Here is a 17,953-nt window from a genome sequence, read left to right as displayed (position 1 = left end):
TTCGCTGAATACTCAGTTATTCCTTTTAATTTGCAGATGAGGGATTATAGTGATTGTTTGAGCTGTGTCTGCAAACAAATGTTTATATTTGTTCTGAAATTGATTTGGTTTTATGTACATTGCCTGATTTTTGTTCCAAGTTTATTGTTTGGCTGTTTGTTCGCACCAATTTTCCAGGTTATTAATTTGCAACTAAAATCATTAGGCAAAGTTGGGTAAAATATCGTTTGGTTTTATATGGCCCTCAATTTTCTTTCGGTGACAGCAGATCAAGCATTATTACCATACAAAAGCCTCTCAGGGACATCTATACAATGAACCGTACAGAAGTGCTATCCACCAATCCACATATCTGTCAGTCGACTACCACCAAAGGTGTGCCCTACGCTGCGTTATATTTTATTTATTTCCTTTGTGCCAACACAGCGAATAAAACGGCCCAGTCGTCCCGAAAACATCCTTTCTTTCCAGACGCGTTCATTTGAAGGATAACAGCTCGGCGGCCATTAATATGTATAGTTTTTCAAGTGATCCTTTCTTTTAGTGTTTGACTCAATAGCACGGCAAGTCAACCCTGGAACCAGTCCGGCCCATAAATCCGGTGATTTCGGCGAAAGCGGGCGACAAATCAGACTAACACTGTTGTTAAACGAAACTGTTGGGGTTTTACAGCGCCTTTATGGCGTCCGGCGCTCTAATTGCCCTTGGTTTTCGTATTTTGCGCTCGTGTGGGCTTTGTTTATTCTAGATTAGAATTTTACACATACGCGCATAAAAATTTCCCGATGGCAGGGAAGGTATTTTACCTCTGGAAAGCGGAATTGCTCAACCAAATTAGAGTTTGCGAAACTGGACGGTCCCTCTCATAATACATGAGGATGGAGGCCATAATCCAGTGATGTACGTTTGCAGCTCCTGCCAGAATATTGCGATATGCATTATCTTTCCCGGGGTAGTGCAGCAGCTCATACCCTGATGAAGTTTCTTCGCGGACGTGTAATTGGGTTGCATTACCTCAACACAAAAACTACCTTAGCTGGAGTTATAATTATTACGATATTGTCCGCTTTATTTCACTTTTACTTTGGAGTGTGTAACAGGGGTTTGGTAATCGCCCCCGTGGGGAAATTTTCTGATAATTAGGTCATGTGGTTACGTCCGCAATAACGCTGATATTTTCTCTCTAATGCCGGATTGAAAAGGGCTGTAACCGTTTGTGGTTAATTAGTTCGGTGAAATACGCAAAGTTGTTATGAAAATTTGCAAAAACTCAAAAGCTTGTTTACGGAGACATCTTTTAAGAAAAACAGTCCGCCTCCTTGTTATTTGCAAAGTCAATTTAACAAAGAGAGTTCATGTTTCAGTTATTCCAGAGTTGAAAGCTTCTTATAATGACATTTATCACTTGTTAGCCACTGGAAATTATTCGGTAAACAACGAACACAAAGGTTTTAATGAAATTTCGTTGTCGAGTGCATCAATACGTGCGCCGGGCTGAAGGAAGTCATTCTTTTATAATTAAACCAGAACTCGAGACATTTGTAGTGCGTGCTCATGCATACGGTGGAGTTTAATTCTCTTTAAGAGTTTTGTGCAGCGACTGGAGTGGAAGAGAATCCACTGATACTGATGTAAGTTAAACGGAAAATTTCTAGTAGCGAGCCATTTGCCAGCACTAGGATTTAGTACGAACAGGACAGGTATAGGGGAGGTTAACCAGACTGCTAGAATAGACCGAATTTCTCCCTCAACCGCATCCCTTTCCGGTCACGAAGCGGAGTCTCTACATTGATAGGGGCTTGTTTTTGGTCACTTTGTGCGCATCTATGATTTATCGAACCGTTTGATGTTAATTTAGTGATGCAGTGGTTTCTGCTGGCATCTGTAAACTACACATTTTCACTGTCCCTATTCCATAAAAATGATCCAGACAATTGATTCTTATTTTGGGATGCAAATTGTGTCTTTGATAACATAATTATTGGTTAATGGATTACTCGCTGCTAATTTTGCGTGGGCCGCTGCGCTATTATGTTTCGATTAAAATGGCTTCAAGATTAGATTACTTTTATTTGGTGTGGGCGCCGTAAAAATATAATTATAATAATAAGTAGAAAAGTTGCCTTTCTAATAAGGTCGGGAGTGCGCGATCTGCATAGTCGATTCAATTTTTGTCTTCATCAAAATTCACCCACGACATAAAAACTTGACGTGGTAGGAATTTCGGATGGGAAGATTATGTCGCAAAATGTTCAAGATTTATGCATGTATGTATTTCCGGATGCACGGTCATGTTCTGTGCAAAATATTCCCATGTATGTCGGTGGAGAATTTGAAAGGGTTTGCGAAACACTCGATAATGCTATCAATGATAAAGATAATTTGGGGGAAATTACGGCGAGGAAGGGAAGTTACAATGATGCTCCAGTTGTGCTGAAAAACTCGCATCATAAATTTTATACGACTCGATATTTACCAAGGAAACAGGGAAATATATCCTGCTTTAATACACAGTAAAAGCGCGTACTACTGGCGATATTACCACGGTAACAAGCCCTACTTTTCAATAAATCCTCGTTTAAAATCGTGCCATCCTGGAGGTAATGAGAACGTTATTTAATCGGGTTCTGTGGTTGGGTTATTTTCTTGATTACTCCGGGATTTCAAAGACATTCTCGTACATTACCGACTACGTAATGGCTTAGATTTAACACTAACAGCCTCGTAATATACAGGTGTCCAAATTATTGCAGCGTTTCAGAACGTTTTTTTAAGGTTTAGGCAAGGCCTGGGTGTTAATGCCCCCAAAATTAGTTTTCTTTAGAGGAGGTACTTGAGAGATTTACATTTAATATCAACCTTTATTCGCACTAAGCTAACATGATTTTGCAATTAGATTGCAGACGTTGCAGGTAATACACAACTAAAGCTATCAAGTGTTGTAAAGGATTTAAGCCTCACAATACGGTAGTGTATTCTCTGTGACGCTATACATCCGAAATCTAGTCACACTCCATGAGGTTGGTCCTGTTCTCTCTGATGTTTGTGCCCTTTATAGCGACATCTATTACTGTTAAAAATTATACAGAAGCTCTTGGCATTTGAATAAGTGAGTTGTTATTCCCGTAAAGATCTAATTTGTCAAAATCACATATAAGTCTTCTTTAAATTAGTCTATAAAAACAACCTTAAATTTTTGTATGTCAATCCAAATTTATTGTGTTTATATTTACTAAATTAAAAATCAATTGAACAGTAAAAGGTAATGATTTTTCATTACATCTATTTCATTTTATCCCGAATCATCCAATATTCAACTTGTTGATTTATTTCGACAGTAGCGCAACAAAATTCCCAATTGTTTGCAATTCTACTCGGTAATTGTACTACTTAGTGTAATAGATCCTTTTAATCTTTAGTTTAAAATAATCAACGCACACGAGCGCAAAGAGGGTGTTTATTATTGCATTTGCAATATTATTGATTTTCTACTGTTGTCACGTTGTCAGGTCTGCGCCTCGCTTCCAGAAATCCAATACGTATCCGTGTAATTTAAGTTTGCGTAAAAACCATAAATCCCCATCTTCTCAACAATTAACAAGAAATTGACTGTTCTTTTTCATTACTGGGTATGTTTTTTAATTCGTTTTTTATAAAGAAAAATTTCGCTCTCTTACAACAAAGCAACACATTTTAAACATGTGAATACATTGTGGCGCTTTCACCAGTCTAAAGCCTTCATTTCCGTTTGGAGAGCTGCGAATTTTCATCGAATAATTAATTTCTGCTGTGGGTCCACGCTATCACTTCAAGTCTTGCTAATAGTCACTATAATCTAGTGATGAAAGGGGTAGAATGTCCTACAAAGAGAGGACCACTGCGTTATCTAGAGGTGAAGAGCTTAATCTCACAAAGCTTATTGTTGACGGAAATTAGGTAGTGTGTAATTTACAATGTGACAATTTTGCGTAATAAAATTGATACCCAACTCTATTTATTAATTTTTTAATCACGCCGGATAATTAATTTTAAACGGGGTTCATCGAGGAACTGTAAACCATAATGAATAACGTAGCGAGTTTAATTGAAAATTTCCATACCAGTAATGAGTATTTTGGTTGCAAGGTTTTTAATATTGAGTTAGTGGTTTGGACATAAGAGCGTTTTTGCGCTGGGGTTATTTAAAATGGGCATAAATCTTGCATAAACATACACCATTTATTCTAATGTAAATACAGTAACGCGTAATTTTTTGCGCGTTAACACAATGTGAAGGAGAGATACCATCTGGCTTGCTCCAGGCTGGAGTAGCGGTGCTCTGGTTCATACATGAAACAGAACATCTTCCAATATTCTCTTTTTGCAGCACGTCTCACATGATATATGAGGGGTGCATTGCCCCTCGATCTGTCAACTTTTACACCCTGTAACTCACTCTCGTATTAATCATTATAAATAATTGCAATTCTTTCCGGGGTTCAACCTAATCTAAGCCAAAGGTAATAGGTTTATGTTAACACAGCAGGAACAGATGTCCAGAAATCGATGAATCGGTTTGTGGGGCGCATACGTTCGAATTAAATAATTTATTGTGCGAAGCTGAGGACGGAATAAACAGGCCAGCACAAGGAGCCGCCTCCTCACTTCATTAATTTCCGTATTCCTGCGGGCGTCGTTTATCAGCAGGATTCTTCCTTGACCTCGCACTTACGCACGTACTGCCACGATATGACGGCAGGTTTTCTCTCGTGTAATAAACGGGGTCGCAGCCCCTAATTAAGGCCGACATTGCTCGTCTTCCTGCTGACCATCATTGGTGATAGCTGTGTGTCGTCTATCTTATCAGGGGCGCGACGAAGGAAGGGATGATATGACCGAAACGGGATGGGATCATTTATAACTCGCCTGATCCAGATTCAATTAAACGAGCTGCTTAATGGCTGTAATTCCATTCAACTGGATTATATCGAAAAAGTGAGCTCCACTTCGTCCTGTTTCGACGACATTTTATAATTATCGCAGGATTGGATTGTGATTAATTATTTTAATTTGCCAGTCGGCGCGCTGTCCTTGTGTTGTTCAGGGGTTTTTCGTGTGCAATATCCCTCATTTCCTTGGAGTAATGTTGCCTTGTGACTGTTGGAGTAAATAAGATGTAATTTGAAGACCATTATTCTGTGAACTGGAGCGTTGCTCGGTTTTGAAGACTACGAATTTCAGTTTACGTAATACAGGGCGTGTGGGTCTGACCGATAATAATAACTTGGCTAGGGTTATAAATGGTTCGGGGAATTTTAGCAAATGGAGGATATATTACCTGATCACATCAGTTAGTTTAAGGAGTTAAATTACCTAAAAAGTTAACATTTGCATACGAGAAATGAAACGACGTAGTGTAAATACAACAAAAAGATCAAAGGTCCAACTGTACACACTTGTGTAAATTCATCGCGAAGAATAATTAATACGTGTCAACAAAAAACGTTTGACAACATTTGAGACACATGTATTCATTTGAAAATTAATCTCTGAATGGAGATAATAAAGCTTTGGCAAGCTTGTTCGCGCTTTATTGAACAGTTTGCTATTGAAATGTTTATGAAAGCTCATTTAATCGAAATACAGTTTAGTTACAGTTGCATAAAGAACTTGTACGGCTAGACCAAGTGTATATTAAAGTGTTTTATATTTGACAGAGAGTTGCTTATGAGTTATTAAACACAAACTAGGTTAATACATCGTTAGTTGGTTTGATTTGGAAAATCAAAATCGAGTTGTGGAACTGTTGCTGGCGCCCTGAATAGTAATATGGGCTTAAATTCACACAAAGATTTTGAGGAATGGAACGGAAAGAAGTCATTAATATTCATTATTTTAGGAAGGGAAATTAAGCGATGGCTCAAGAAAACGGAGAGTGGGCGTTATTAGGCCACGGTTGCTATTTTTTGTTTTGTCCTATTTGAAATAAACTCAGTCCATTAGAAAAAATGCTCAAGCTTTGCTTATTAAAAAAAGTAAAACGGATTTCCATCGCGAGCAGTGTTTAGTCGCTTTTAACAAAATTGGCTGCTTTACGAACATAACTTTAATAATTCTAAAACCTTTTATTTCCTAACATAATCGTCTAAAGCATTTACTGTTTGGTAACATAGATTTTTAGAAATGATACGTTGGTGGATTGTGTTTTTCAGCTGAGTTTGTTTGTTTATTACAACATAGGAATAATTAATGATTAAATTCCTTGCGTAGACATTTTTACCGAATTGTTTGAGCCAAAGGGTAAAGATAATGTTAAAGCCTTCCTAATTAATCAAAGCTAATTTGTAATAACATCAAACAGTGTACTGAAAGAGTTAAAAAACTGTTTTTGTTGGGTAAACTGGATTTTCATTTTAGTTTTGTGTAACTTGTGTAACTTAAATCTCTCGCATACACGAAATAAATTTGTACTTTAGTTGCATCAGTCTATTAAAATTCAGTAGAAAATGAGGAATGAGCTCGCATATGAAACACGTCGTAGAGAAGTTTAATAAGCACGACATATGAACAAAATTAATTTAAGTGAACTGCTTCCGTTTTACGTAAGCTTCAACTCAGAAAAACTTCATTTACATTGACATAGTTAGTTGCTTGACTTTATTCGGTTGTAATTAATGTTTAGGCTTTGTTACTTTACTTTGAGATTAGGTATTTGTTACTTAAATGTTTGATTTGATTAAGTTTAAGTTAAAGTGGTTTTAATCAGCAAAACTGGGTCCCAGGTTCTAGATAAATCACTACTTGAAACTTAGTTCATTTTCTTATGTAACCTGTATTGGCAAAGAAAGTTGTTAGACATTGTAAATCTGGATTCATTACCTTGCCTGTTTGCTACTCTGTCTAAATTAGCTAACAGAAATAAGTAATTTAATTCCAAAGCTTTTAGAAGAAAATTGTTTACTTATTCTCCTTTATCGATAGATAAAGACACTGCGGTGGTATTTTTGTGAAACCAACTAATTTGAAAAGCGAGAGTGCTGAATAAAAATTCAGCTTCAGTTGCCAATTCATAATTCGTGCCCCGAAGACGCTCTGCGCAAACAAAATTGAAGATTTGGATGCTAATTGCTGGAGGTTGAGGGGTCGGAAGTGCGCTTGATCAGTCGATAAGAGCACGCGTAAAAATTAATTGTGGAGTGCTTCCGGTCTATTTTGAATAAAGCTGTTCTAGCCAGGGGGCAATAACAATGAACGGCGTTATCCTGGGTGGAGACGTTGGCATGGCAGAATCAGCACTTAATTCAGAGCAGGTCGAATGATGCTAAACGTAATCCTCCCTCTTCGGTAATTGTTCTCAAGGATAACACACTAGTTCGTAAGGGAAACCAGAGCGACCAAACGGAAATAAATCCAATTATCAATCAACGGCACACTGGGCGCTATAACCCATCACCGCAGCCTGCGGACAAATTCGGCTCCCCCAGACATGGGGCAATCCAATTAACAAGGACTTTAATACGGTTTTTGCAGCGGACCTTGATTCATTAGTCACAGATGAACGGCTGCAATATTTTAATTTGAAAAAAATTAGCTTTGTTTAAGTGAGCAGCTGTTCGCATTCTCGAACAATCCCGTGTTGAAAAATGATAATGTCAAAGTGCATAAACCACTTATCGTTGAATTTGCATACAACAACTGAAAGCTTTCAAATATCTCATCTTATTAAAACTTTGTCTTTTCAGCCACAAACATATTGTATTAGCCGGAAACTGCAAATTCCCTTCAATTGGCTTTCTCTCCAGTAAACTATATTCAGAAAATTGGGTTAAAAACTAAGCGCACATATGACGTCAGTTAATTAGTGAACGCTAGATTTCGCCTAATTTGGTAAATGGCTTCATAAGAAACAATTCCAATTCATCGTAAAAACACATTCGGGTAAATTTCGTTATTCCTGGTAAATCACGCTCCTTGCACATTACTGTCCATTAAATGAGCTTTAAATCAGCTGGGCGGGGTCAAGCAATGTAATTTCTTCTCCGCTAGACCTCGTATTGTGAAAGAATTAATAATTAATAGTTAGTGCAATTGTGGCAATTAAACGCATTTCAAGTTTAACAGGATTTGTGCAATTGGATTTGCCCATCGTGTACTATTGTTAGTTGTGTAATTTAGTGAATTGAGCTGATTATGGTGCAGTGCACTGGCCTAACACTTGTTATGAATGTTCTGTTTTGAGTCACACTGTATCAATCTGATTGCAGATTAAATGCAAAGTATAGAAAAATAAAAGGTTCCTGTTATGATTGCATGTGTATTTTATTTCAGTGTTGGTGTTATATTATGCAAATCAGAAATTTAAAAGAGACGAGTAGTGTGTTTTCGACATTTAAATAAAATGTAACCAAAAGCTGCTATATCATGTCATGCAAATAAGTATTTTATGATTCGCTAATTCCACACCTCTGCATGTTATTTAGGTTTGACGTTACTAACATTTTCATGAAAGCTGTAATTATGCAAAAGTTCTTATTTTGGGCGTATTGATTATATCGAATGACTAACATTTAGGATAGAAATAGAAACCATAATTAAGCAGTGACAGCTTGTGTTGATACCAAGTTTCCTGTATATTCCCAATAAAATATTGCTTGATGTTGTTTATTTAAGTGTGTTAATGTGGTTCCATAAAAAACACTAGTTCCAATAGTTGAAAAAATAACAATATATTTAAACTGATTGACGTCTTACTATAAATAATCCTAAAAAAAGGGATCATACGTTATAAATAAAGCACAGTAGATTGGTAATAGGAGATTTTTCTGATCAGATAGGTTTGTTCCGAATACTGAAATAGGATTATATAAAAGGAAATCTTTTCTTCTTGAACTTTTACTCTAATCACCAGAAATGTTAGAACATTAGGTCATGTCTTTATATTTTTATTTTATGGATTTGTAGTCATTAAGGATTAATGATAATTTGGTGTTAACTAGGAACATTTCTTAGATGGTAGCTCGATAAGTAAATATCAAATTATTATAATAATGTATGTTAAAATATAATATACAAAGTAGACGTAATTATTTCTCCCAGATTGTTTAAAACAACAATGGAAAACTATTTTGGGTTTGTCGAGTCCTTTTTTGTTTCGTGCCTGTAATTCGTCCCTTTCGTCATTATTTTAATGAAAATGACGGTCGAAATCCCCGTTTAAACAAAAATGCCGGCTTTTGTTGAGCTTGCGTTACATTAGTGATTGTATAAAATGTAAAAAGAGAATCGCTGTGTTTATCTGTTTAATTCGTTTATGGCGGCAATGTGAACGGTCATTTACATCCGCAATCTGTTTTTCGTTGCAACATATAGCACGAAATCAGATCGTACGTAGAATGTGCGGAAACAACAATTCCGTCTCGTTTTATAAAAGCGCTTCAGTTGACAATTTTCAATTTAAATTTTGATTGGTGCTGTCACTCAAGTCTCGTTATTTATTTTCTCCGATTTTTATGTACGCCGTTCAGATTGAACTTGCTTCGAATGAATCTTTCACTTGCGGAATATTCATTTTTTGGGCGCGATATTGAATAGTGCACATGCACGTGCAGGGTAATCTCGTAAGCTGATCGGCTCTCCTGGAGGGATTTAATTGATTTAGAAGAAACTCGATTTTGCTTTACTTTAATTCGCTTTTTCTAATTGAATTCCGGTGAGTGATTATAAATTAGCCGGGTGAAGTGTACACCCTTAATTTGATTAGTTAAGTGATTTCGGTTTTACTGCTTCGCTTGATCGATTCATAAAATAATAACCGGTATTTTCTGCCAGATTATGTCGTGAGTTTGCATTGCTTGCGAAGGTGTTATTGCAGTTTGTGCTATAAACACTATAAATGGCCTGGAGGTGTAGCGGCAGTCGGCAGATGGTGTTTCCAAGATGTTTCCGTATGCACCTAATATGTCGGGATGTGGGTGTTATAAATTACGGATCATAAAATGCAGTAATGTCGCCTTGGGAGAATTTTAATATTGGCGCGCTTGACGTGAGTGCGGAGAGCAAATCCGGGTAGTAGTAGGTTAGAGGGTAGAGGAGTAGCTCCGGAATCACCCCGGAATAAGAGAATATCTATTTCTCGTCAGCCCGGAGCGCAGTGGAAACTCCGCCGCCGTCGATTTTATCTCATTTTGATGTTGGAATCACTCGAGGAGTTTTTGCTGTAATCTATAATATATTTGATACCCTTGAGATATTGAAAAAGTCCCCGCATTGTGAAAGGGATCCAAATACAGTTGCGAATGTCAGAACATATTTGATCTCACTTCATTGCCTTCCAAGTATATAAAATAGCTACGAGATGACTGCATCGCATTCGAAAATACAAATCAACCCACTTCCAAACCAGCACCCACTTGTCAGAAATCGCTCGGGTCTTTTCACCTCAAATTGCGTTTGATACAGCCATTGCATTCGGCACTTTTCTTTGATAATTTCGGAAATGGAGATCGGGAGGTTTGACATTTCGTTAGATGTAGGAGTGGAAAAACAAACATTTGGGCCGACCAAACTCTATCAATAATCCCCCAATGCACGCTCGGCTTTGGGGTGCCACACTGATGACCCCTGACCTAAGCTATCCACCCTAACTCTCACATCATGCCCGTCGAGACTCAGAAAACTTTTTACGTAATATCGCACCGAAAATGGGTTATTAGGGCACGCGATAACATCGCAAACCTTAAACTTAATTCGAAACGACAGAAAGTCGGCTGGCACATGTTGCCACATTATATTTATTCACACATTTATATTCCCTTCAGGAAAACTAAAAATTTTTGTTTGAAATTATACAGATTTATGTATACATCGGTATTTTATATTTAACACTCTTCTTTTTTCTAATAATTTACCGTAAAAAAAACAGTTTCGGAACGAAATTGCGATTTATTTTTTTTTTGCTAATATGCAGATAATCAATTGGCGGCTTGCTTAATAAAATACTACTTCACTTAAATTCGGTGGGTGTTTAAAGTAATAATAATAACATGACGTAGTTTCCTAATTTTTGGAGTTTTTGATTATTTTCTCACTCATAAAATTAAATTTAAAATAATAATTATTTTTTCTACAGCCGTCAAAAAATCGTGACATTTATGCATGGTTACCTATGCGCGAAGTTTGACGTTTTTTCACTGTGAAAAAATATTATTTTTTCACGGTTTCACAGTGAAAAAATAATATTTTTTAACTGTGCAGGCAACTCGATTTTTCAGATCATTTTGTTCCAACTTATTTCTGTTACAATTTTAGTAACACGAAAAGACATCAACAGCAACCGAAATGAAGAGACGGATCGATAATGAGAGGTAGTTTTAAAGGTTTTATAATTATACAGAACAATATTACAAAACAATAATAATAGATATTTACTTTGACATATGAAAATTAAATGTGCATGACGAAAACGTGCCCCCGTTTATCCCCAGAGGCCTGAGTGAAGACGCTTGTAAATGAAAGTTATTTTCGCCATTAAAAGAAGCCGATGTAGAAGGTTGAGTGATTTTGTTTTCTTCTGTGGAGGAAGAAGGTTGAATTTTATTGGCAATTTCAATTTTATTATTCAAAGAGTCCTCGATGTAACTTTCTGCCACTGTGCTGCTTCTCCAGCCCCCATGACGTTTAATTGAAATTAGATCACCTCCAGCATTCGCCAAAAGAGTGGCAGAGCTTCTTCTGAAGCAGTGACCAGTATATTTTTTAGGTTCGTCTTTGTTAAGCCACTTTGCAATCAAACTTGGTATCTCTCCGATTTTGTTAATTCCAACATTTTGATTCACACATTTTCCGTTGGTATACTTTAAAAATAAACGGTCACTAGTCGCCCGTGGAGGCCGCAAAGCTCTATATTTTCTGACAATTTCTATATTTTCTAAATTTGAAACAGTAAATATTCGTTCGCAGTGGGTTTTTGTATCAGGCACCTTCACAATTAAGACAGACTGTTTATCTTCTATGTCAGTTAGCTTCATTTTAACTAATTCTTCACGTCGAAGGGCTCCCGATATACCCAAAATTAGCACAGTCTATAAATAAAACGAGTTGTTTTGATTTGTATTACACTAATATGATAAGTTTACCTTCATCAGTAAATATATCTTGTCATCTGCTTCATTAATAAACTTGCTAATGTCTTCTTTGTCTAAAATTTGCGACTTCTTGCTTCTGTAACCTACGCTTTTGCTTTTCAGGTAGGGCACTAACTTCGGAAACTTACGTGTATCGATATTCTCTTTAACGTTTAAGGTGGCTTTCAACATCGCATAAAGGGCCCAGAGTGTTGGTGGCTTTAAGGTGGTAGACTTTTCTTCCAAATACGCCAACAAAACATTTTCCGTTACTTGATCAATCTTTTTCATAGAACACCACTGCCGAAACTGAAGATACGTTTTTTCGTACTGCGGTCTTGATTTAGCAGGCAAAAGATTCGACACTGCCGCGCTTGCAATTGCATCTATTTCGTTTTCGCTGCTAAAATCCATCACACTTCTTCAACAAAAATACCTATTGTGACAAATTTTTCGCAACTATCACTTTTATTTATCATCGTAACCATGCAAGCAACTCGATTTATCAGACCATTTTGTTCCAACTAATTTCTGTTACTTTTTTCTTCATCTGGAGGCTGTAGAAAAAACGTTGTTTGTATTTCGTGGCGAAATTCATGTTTTAATGGCGCCTTCGAATGTCTTTTAGGTCTCGACCTGGCGGTCTCGACTAAAATAACATTCTCAGGCGCCATTAAAAAAACACTCATTTCGCGCACTTAATACAAAAATTACTATTTTGGTGTTTTCTTGGTTTTAGAAATGTCAGGATTTCAACGTTTTATGTCTAAAAACGTATCCTGTGTTGAGAATTGCGAGCATAAAGTAGCAACAAGTAATAAATGACATATTGCTAAAGTTTAATTTAGTGCCAGTTTCGAGTTTATGAATTTGCCAAATTTAATGTAGTCTAACAGTCGCCTGAAGGTTGCCATATATTCAACTTCCTTGTTCTAAATACAATACCGAAGCCCCAACCATCCACAAGTAATAATAAAAAATTAAAAAAAGTTGTTTAAATTTCATTTGCATAAAAATTGAACAAAAAATTGGGTGTGTTGATTGTTGGAATATTCCACCTGGAGTTGGCCCACAATTCCGTAAATAATACAATATCCTCAATAACCTTTCAGGTAATAAATTATTTGTTAGGTGGACGTTTAATTTCGTCCAGATCTTCGGCTGAATGGAAATTTAAAATTGCTATTTGCTATTAATCACAGCCCTGTTTTGTTCTAACCCAAATTACAATCTTCTAAACCCATAAGGATAACGCTTTAGCTGTTATTAATGTTAGTCGGTGGAGCTTTTATTAGAGGCGGGTTGAAAGGAATCACTTATTGCAATGTCTCTGCAGCAATGATTTCGTTATAAAATATGAAAGGAGGGTGACGGAGCGCTGGGAGTAAGTGTATAGTTTAGATACATCCGTATTTTATTACTTTTATGAAGAGTTTTATGAGATATGTGGTGTATAACTTCCGACGTTTTGATGTTATCTAGAAGTAATAAAAATGTGCTGACTACTGAAAAGCATCTCGCATTTTGCGGTTGGTTTTGTTTTCTGTTTGTTGAAATGTAATAAATCGCGAGGAAAAATGGAGGAAAATATATTGCGCACCTACGGCTGTATAAATCATTTTAATTCTAATTTAGATATTTGGAAATGGATAATTTGGGGAGCGCGGTGACCCAGAGGGAAGCTTTTTAGGGTGTGTGGATATGTGTTTCGGAGTCAAACTTGTTGAGGGTGGAGGAAGTTGTCTATCCAGGAGGCAACTTCGGTAACTATGCGAGCGGGAACGTCACACAACCAAACATACAACCTTTGTAGGTTCGAATTTTTCCTTGCGTTTTGTTGTTTGTGGCTTTGGTTTACCTCGGCGTCTTCCATTATTGCGTTTTTGCGAATACCGATTGCGTTTATTTGTCGGAAACCGTGTACAAAACTTCCCGGCGAACAATTTTAATATAAAGTGGATGCTATGGAAATATGTTTCGCAGCTCATAATATTGACTGGAATTAACCGTTTCTCGTGCCTCTTCCGAATATTAATAGCCGTTCGGTGCTTCCCTCTGTTATTTTCCTTGCCTTATCAATATTCCACTACTTCGCTAAATGCCTCACGACTAATTCTACTTCATTTACTCACTTGCTATTCTGCTACATTTGCTCGCCGGAACGAAACAATGCGTTTACTGCAAAATGTTAACATAATTTTCAACTGGGAAATTCAAATTAAATGTTTGAAGAATTACTACTTTGTTTACCATTGGACCTTCACGAGAACGCCAACGCTCGAAAACTTTTAAATACTTCAAATGCATTTCACTCACAGGAACGTAACTAAACATTAATTAGAAGGATTAATTGCCAAGGGAAATTTTTCGTTACCGGAATTAAAACAGCAAGACGAGACGGTTAATTTTACCACTTCTATTTTGTTAAATTTAATTGATTTTTGTGAACAATGACTTTTGTCAGTTTGCATGTGCCCATTCACTTGCAGTAATTTTTATTGAAAAGTTTCTATGTAAAGCGTTCATTTGCTGGCTCAAAGAGTTAATTCGGAAAATAATTGCATTTCGTACGCATTTGCATATCAGTTCAGAATTTTAATTAAAATTTGAATTAATCCAAGATAGTTCTTCGTCGAGTATGAAGAATTAATAAATTAATTACTTGGCGAAACTCGAAATTAATATTTCAACCTGGATCTTTCACCTACTTTGCAACTTTTAATAGCCATCATTTAGAAGTTTTCTCGTGACGAATACGACTTTCATAATTCTGCACGTTATAAAAAACCGCTTAGAAATGGAGCTTGTGGACGGTAACATAAGATCGGATTAGAGTAGGTACACGCAAAGAATGTTTTCAAACAGGTCTTAAGGCTTAAGCTTAAACCGATTCTTCTCTTTTTCCTTGACCTTACGCGAACGGCGCTGAACTAGTAACCGGCTCTAAATTTATATTTAAACGGTTTGGTGGATGCTACACCTGCAAACAGATTTTTAGCACAATGACGATGTTACAAACGTAATTAAGCAATTAAAGATTATTTGAGGTTTTTCGTTTTAGCCGTAAATTGTCGCATGGGTTTGTAATCTTTTTGTTCTGATAAAACCTTTTCTCGGTTTCTTAAACACGGTTTGGCTCGAATGGGAGGCAGCTATTCAAATTTAATCGTTCGGATTGTTTCGCGTTTTCCTTATTTAGATATTTCTTTTCGCCCTTCTGGGAACATCAACATCGTTCTGTTTATGTATTTGTACTTCAGTTGTGTTTCCCTCACATGCCATATCCTGGTTGTTGGAGTATTGCATTTCAAAACCTTGTTAAGTTCAAGTTTAGTCATTAGAGCCAAACTTCGTTTTACCAAAAAGCGAAATTTCTGAGTTAACGATTTATTTCGAGTTAAATTTGCAGGAGATTCAAAAGTTTCAGTTGGAATCTTATCGTCTCACCAGATCCAATCCGCTTTGTAGTAATTAAGTTCAAAGAGAAAAGCTTTGTGTGTGCTTAAAGCACTAGCGTCCATCTATATCCGTGTGATAATGCTTCATTTCACAACACTAGAAACGCAGCATTTTATAATTTCGCCCAGAAAACGTGCTTAATTAAAAATCAATACATTCCGAAAACTTTGACTTGGCCTAACAAAGTCGATGACGTAGCTTTAAAGCTAATTTAATGATAACACAATTAGATAAGTTGAACTTGGTGATAATCGATTCGCCCAGAAGAAAAATGGCCGCTTTTGATTTAATCTTATCGGGCGTTCATCATTTGAATGCTAACTTATTCGTTTTTTCCGTGATGTTTGCGTATAACTCTATTTAACTGTATTAGCAGTCGACTAAACACAATCCTATCCGCTATCTGCAATTTTTTAATTAAAGTTTGTGTTAGTCAAAGATTAATAATAACGCTAACAAAGTCAGAGCCGTTTATGCACAAAGTTGTGTTAAAACAATTTAATGCCAGAGCCGTATTATTGACACGTCTTTACTTTCCCCCAGAGAAAGGAGAATGCTTCATTGGTTTACCGCATTTGAACAAAGGCGATGTTGGTTGAGTCGTGAGAACGAGGCACAACAGTAGCGTGAAATATCACAAATTCAGATTTTTGCTATAAGCGGGAGACGAATGGAAAAACACAAATGTCAAATATTTTTGCTCAAATGGAGCTCTGAGATTTGGTTTAAATGACACACAAAAAAGAACCGAGCGCACACTGACCATTAGCTGATATTTCAGTCCAATTACCGAACAAACATTGTGTCGATAAAAATTGCTTTAGTTTTTGACATGCGAAATCGTGCATTTTAACAAAAATAACAAAGGTATTACAGGTTCAATCTACCAGTGCTGAAAATTAGCTACCTGTCCCGGCAGAAGCGTGCTGAAGCAAAATAGGTCATAGCAGGAATATACCTTATATTTTTATCAAAGTTAGTTGACAAAATTTTATTTGCCCATTCACCTGGCACTATTTGATTTTACAAATATTCGTATACTGAAACTCAGAAATAAATAATAGCGCTGAGGTGTTACGATTTATGCTCCATTTTCGTTCTTTTATGCTTCGAATTTAATGTAGATTTGTTATCAGTTATCGATAATTCGATTAATTTGATGGCGGCGGTAATTATCTAACAATGGATATTGATGTCGTTAGCTAATGATTTGTGATTAAGAGTAAATTGTTCAATAAAGAAAATCTCTCGGAATTATAAATGTTACTGATTTTTATTCCTTCATTGGTAATGCAGTGTAATAATATTTTCGTAGGTAATACCATGCTTACGTAAAATGTAAAATTTGATGCTTTGTTTCATCAAACTCTAATAAGCGATTACAGTTGAAATATTTGTCTTATAAAGTCGATACTCATCTGAACTCTCGACAGATTTCGACTGAATTTTCGTTTTCTTATTATTATTAATGTACGGGTCATAAAAAGAATACATTGTGTGTTTAGATAATTATATATTCAAATATCAAATATGTACCTGCATTATTCAGTTTTTATAGATATTTAATGTGATCTATTCACTGAAATGTTTTATTTATTTATTTCTTTAATGACCGTCTTTTATTTATTAATGCACCAAATGAAATAAAATGTGGTGAATTATATGGTAGTTACTTCTTCTGCAACAAAAAAGCTGTGTTTTTTGTTGACTGGAAAAAATTCTATTTTTAAAATGGTTGAAGTAGCTTGTTATTTTTGACTTAATCTAAATACGTTTGAACTGTTCGATTGCCTTTGCCTCGATTTATATGCATAAAATAAGACACTTCAAATATTGATTTTTTAGAACAGTACGTCTCGAATTAGTTATAATTAATTTTTTTATTATTACTTAACTATGGAAGAACAAACTGTGTCGCCAAATGTACGTAATATAGTTACGTTGGTCGTTTATCAGCCCCACTTTGGAAACTTCCAATAGGTATTCAGCGTCTATTCGAAACTTGGGCGTAAATAATGGAGTTGTGATAGTTGTCTGTCTCCTGTCTATAGGTACAACTCATTTTGCCAGACCGTTGACAAGTCATTGTCAATTTGCGCCACTTGCCTAAAGTTAACACGAGACGATGTTATCACAACACCAGATAACTGTTGAGTGTTCGTTTGAAGAAAGACAGAGCTTTTGAAAAACGTTGTCGTAATTAAAGCTCCTCCTGTGTTACAAGACACCGGGAAAATTTAATATGTATCAGACGTACATAAGGAAAAGTAACAAAAGCTTTCACACGTTATCCATAAAATTTATTTGAGGAAATTTCGGTGCTGGAGATGCATATTTATGAGGTGTTAACGTGGCGCTCGTGTGGAATAAACGTTATTGGGATTCGGTGACCA

The 17,953-nt window shown here is 36.2% G+C and overlaps 2 protein-coding genes across 8 annotated transcripts in view; both read right to left on the bottom strand.

Annotated features, from left to right (window-relative positions):
* The window catches only part of LOC103312836 (hemicentin-2), a 159,429-nt gene that overhangs the window by 55,615 nt on the left and 85,861 nt on the right, over positions 1 to 17,953 (bottom strand). The window lies entirely within an intron of this gene.
* On the bottom strand, positions 11,344 to 12,821 carry LOC107398951 (uncharacterized). 3 transcript variants are annotated; one of them, XR_001575672.2, is made up of 3 exons: positions 12,251 to 12,821; positions 12,114 to 12,198; positions 11,344 to 12,059 (listed from the first exon to the last, which is right to left on the bottom strand). XR_001575672.2 is itself a non-coding variant. In XM_064355731.1 (3 exons), the coding sequence occupies exons 1-3, from the start codon at positions 12,513 to 12,515 to the stop codon at positions 11,403 to 11,405; spliced, it is 1,014 nt and encodes a 337-aa protein (XP_064211801.1). In that variant the 5' UTR covers positions 12,516 to 12,821; the 3' UTR covers positions 11,344 to 11,402. The 3 variants fall into 3 exon arrangements, 2 of the variants coding, with proteins under 2 accessions (XP_064211801.1, XP_064211800.1); XM_064355731.1 differs by having other exon boundaries at positions 12,114 to 12,205; XM_064355730.1 differs by having other exon boundaries at positions 12,114 to 12,821.

Source organism: Tribolium castaneum, chromosome 3 (assembly GCF_031307605.1).
Source record: "Tribolium castaneum strain GA2 chromosome 3, icTriCast1.1, whole genome shotgun sequence".
Lineage (NCBI taxonomy): Eukaryota > Metazoa > Arthropoda > Insecta > Coleoptera > Tenebrionidae > Tribolium > Tribolium castaneum.
The sequence above is the reverse complement of the archived record's forward strand: the minus strand, read 5'-3'. Positions and strand labels throughout refer to the sequence as shown.

Excerpts from the sequence above, each read along its gene's own strand:
- LOC107398951 (XM_064355730.1), bottom strand. The coding sequence starts at position 12,515 with ATGGATTTTAGCAGCGAAAACGAAATAGATGCAATTGCAAGCGCGGCA. Across the intron at positions 12,060-12,113 it reads AGATATATTTACTGATGAAG|ACTGTGCTAATTTTGGGTAT; the intron begins GTAAACTTATCA and ends TTTTATTTATAG.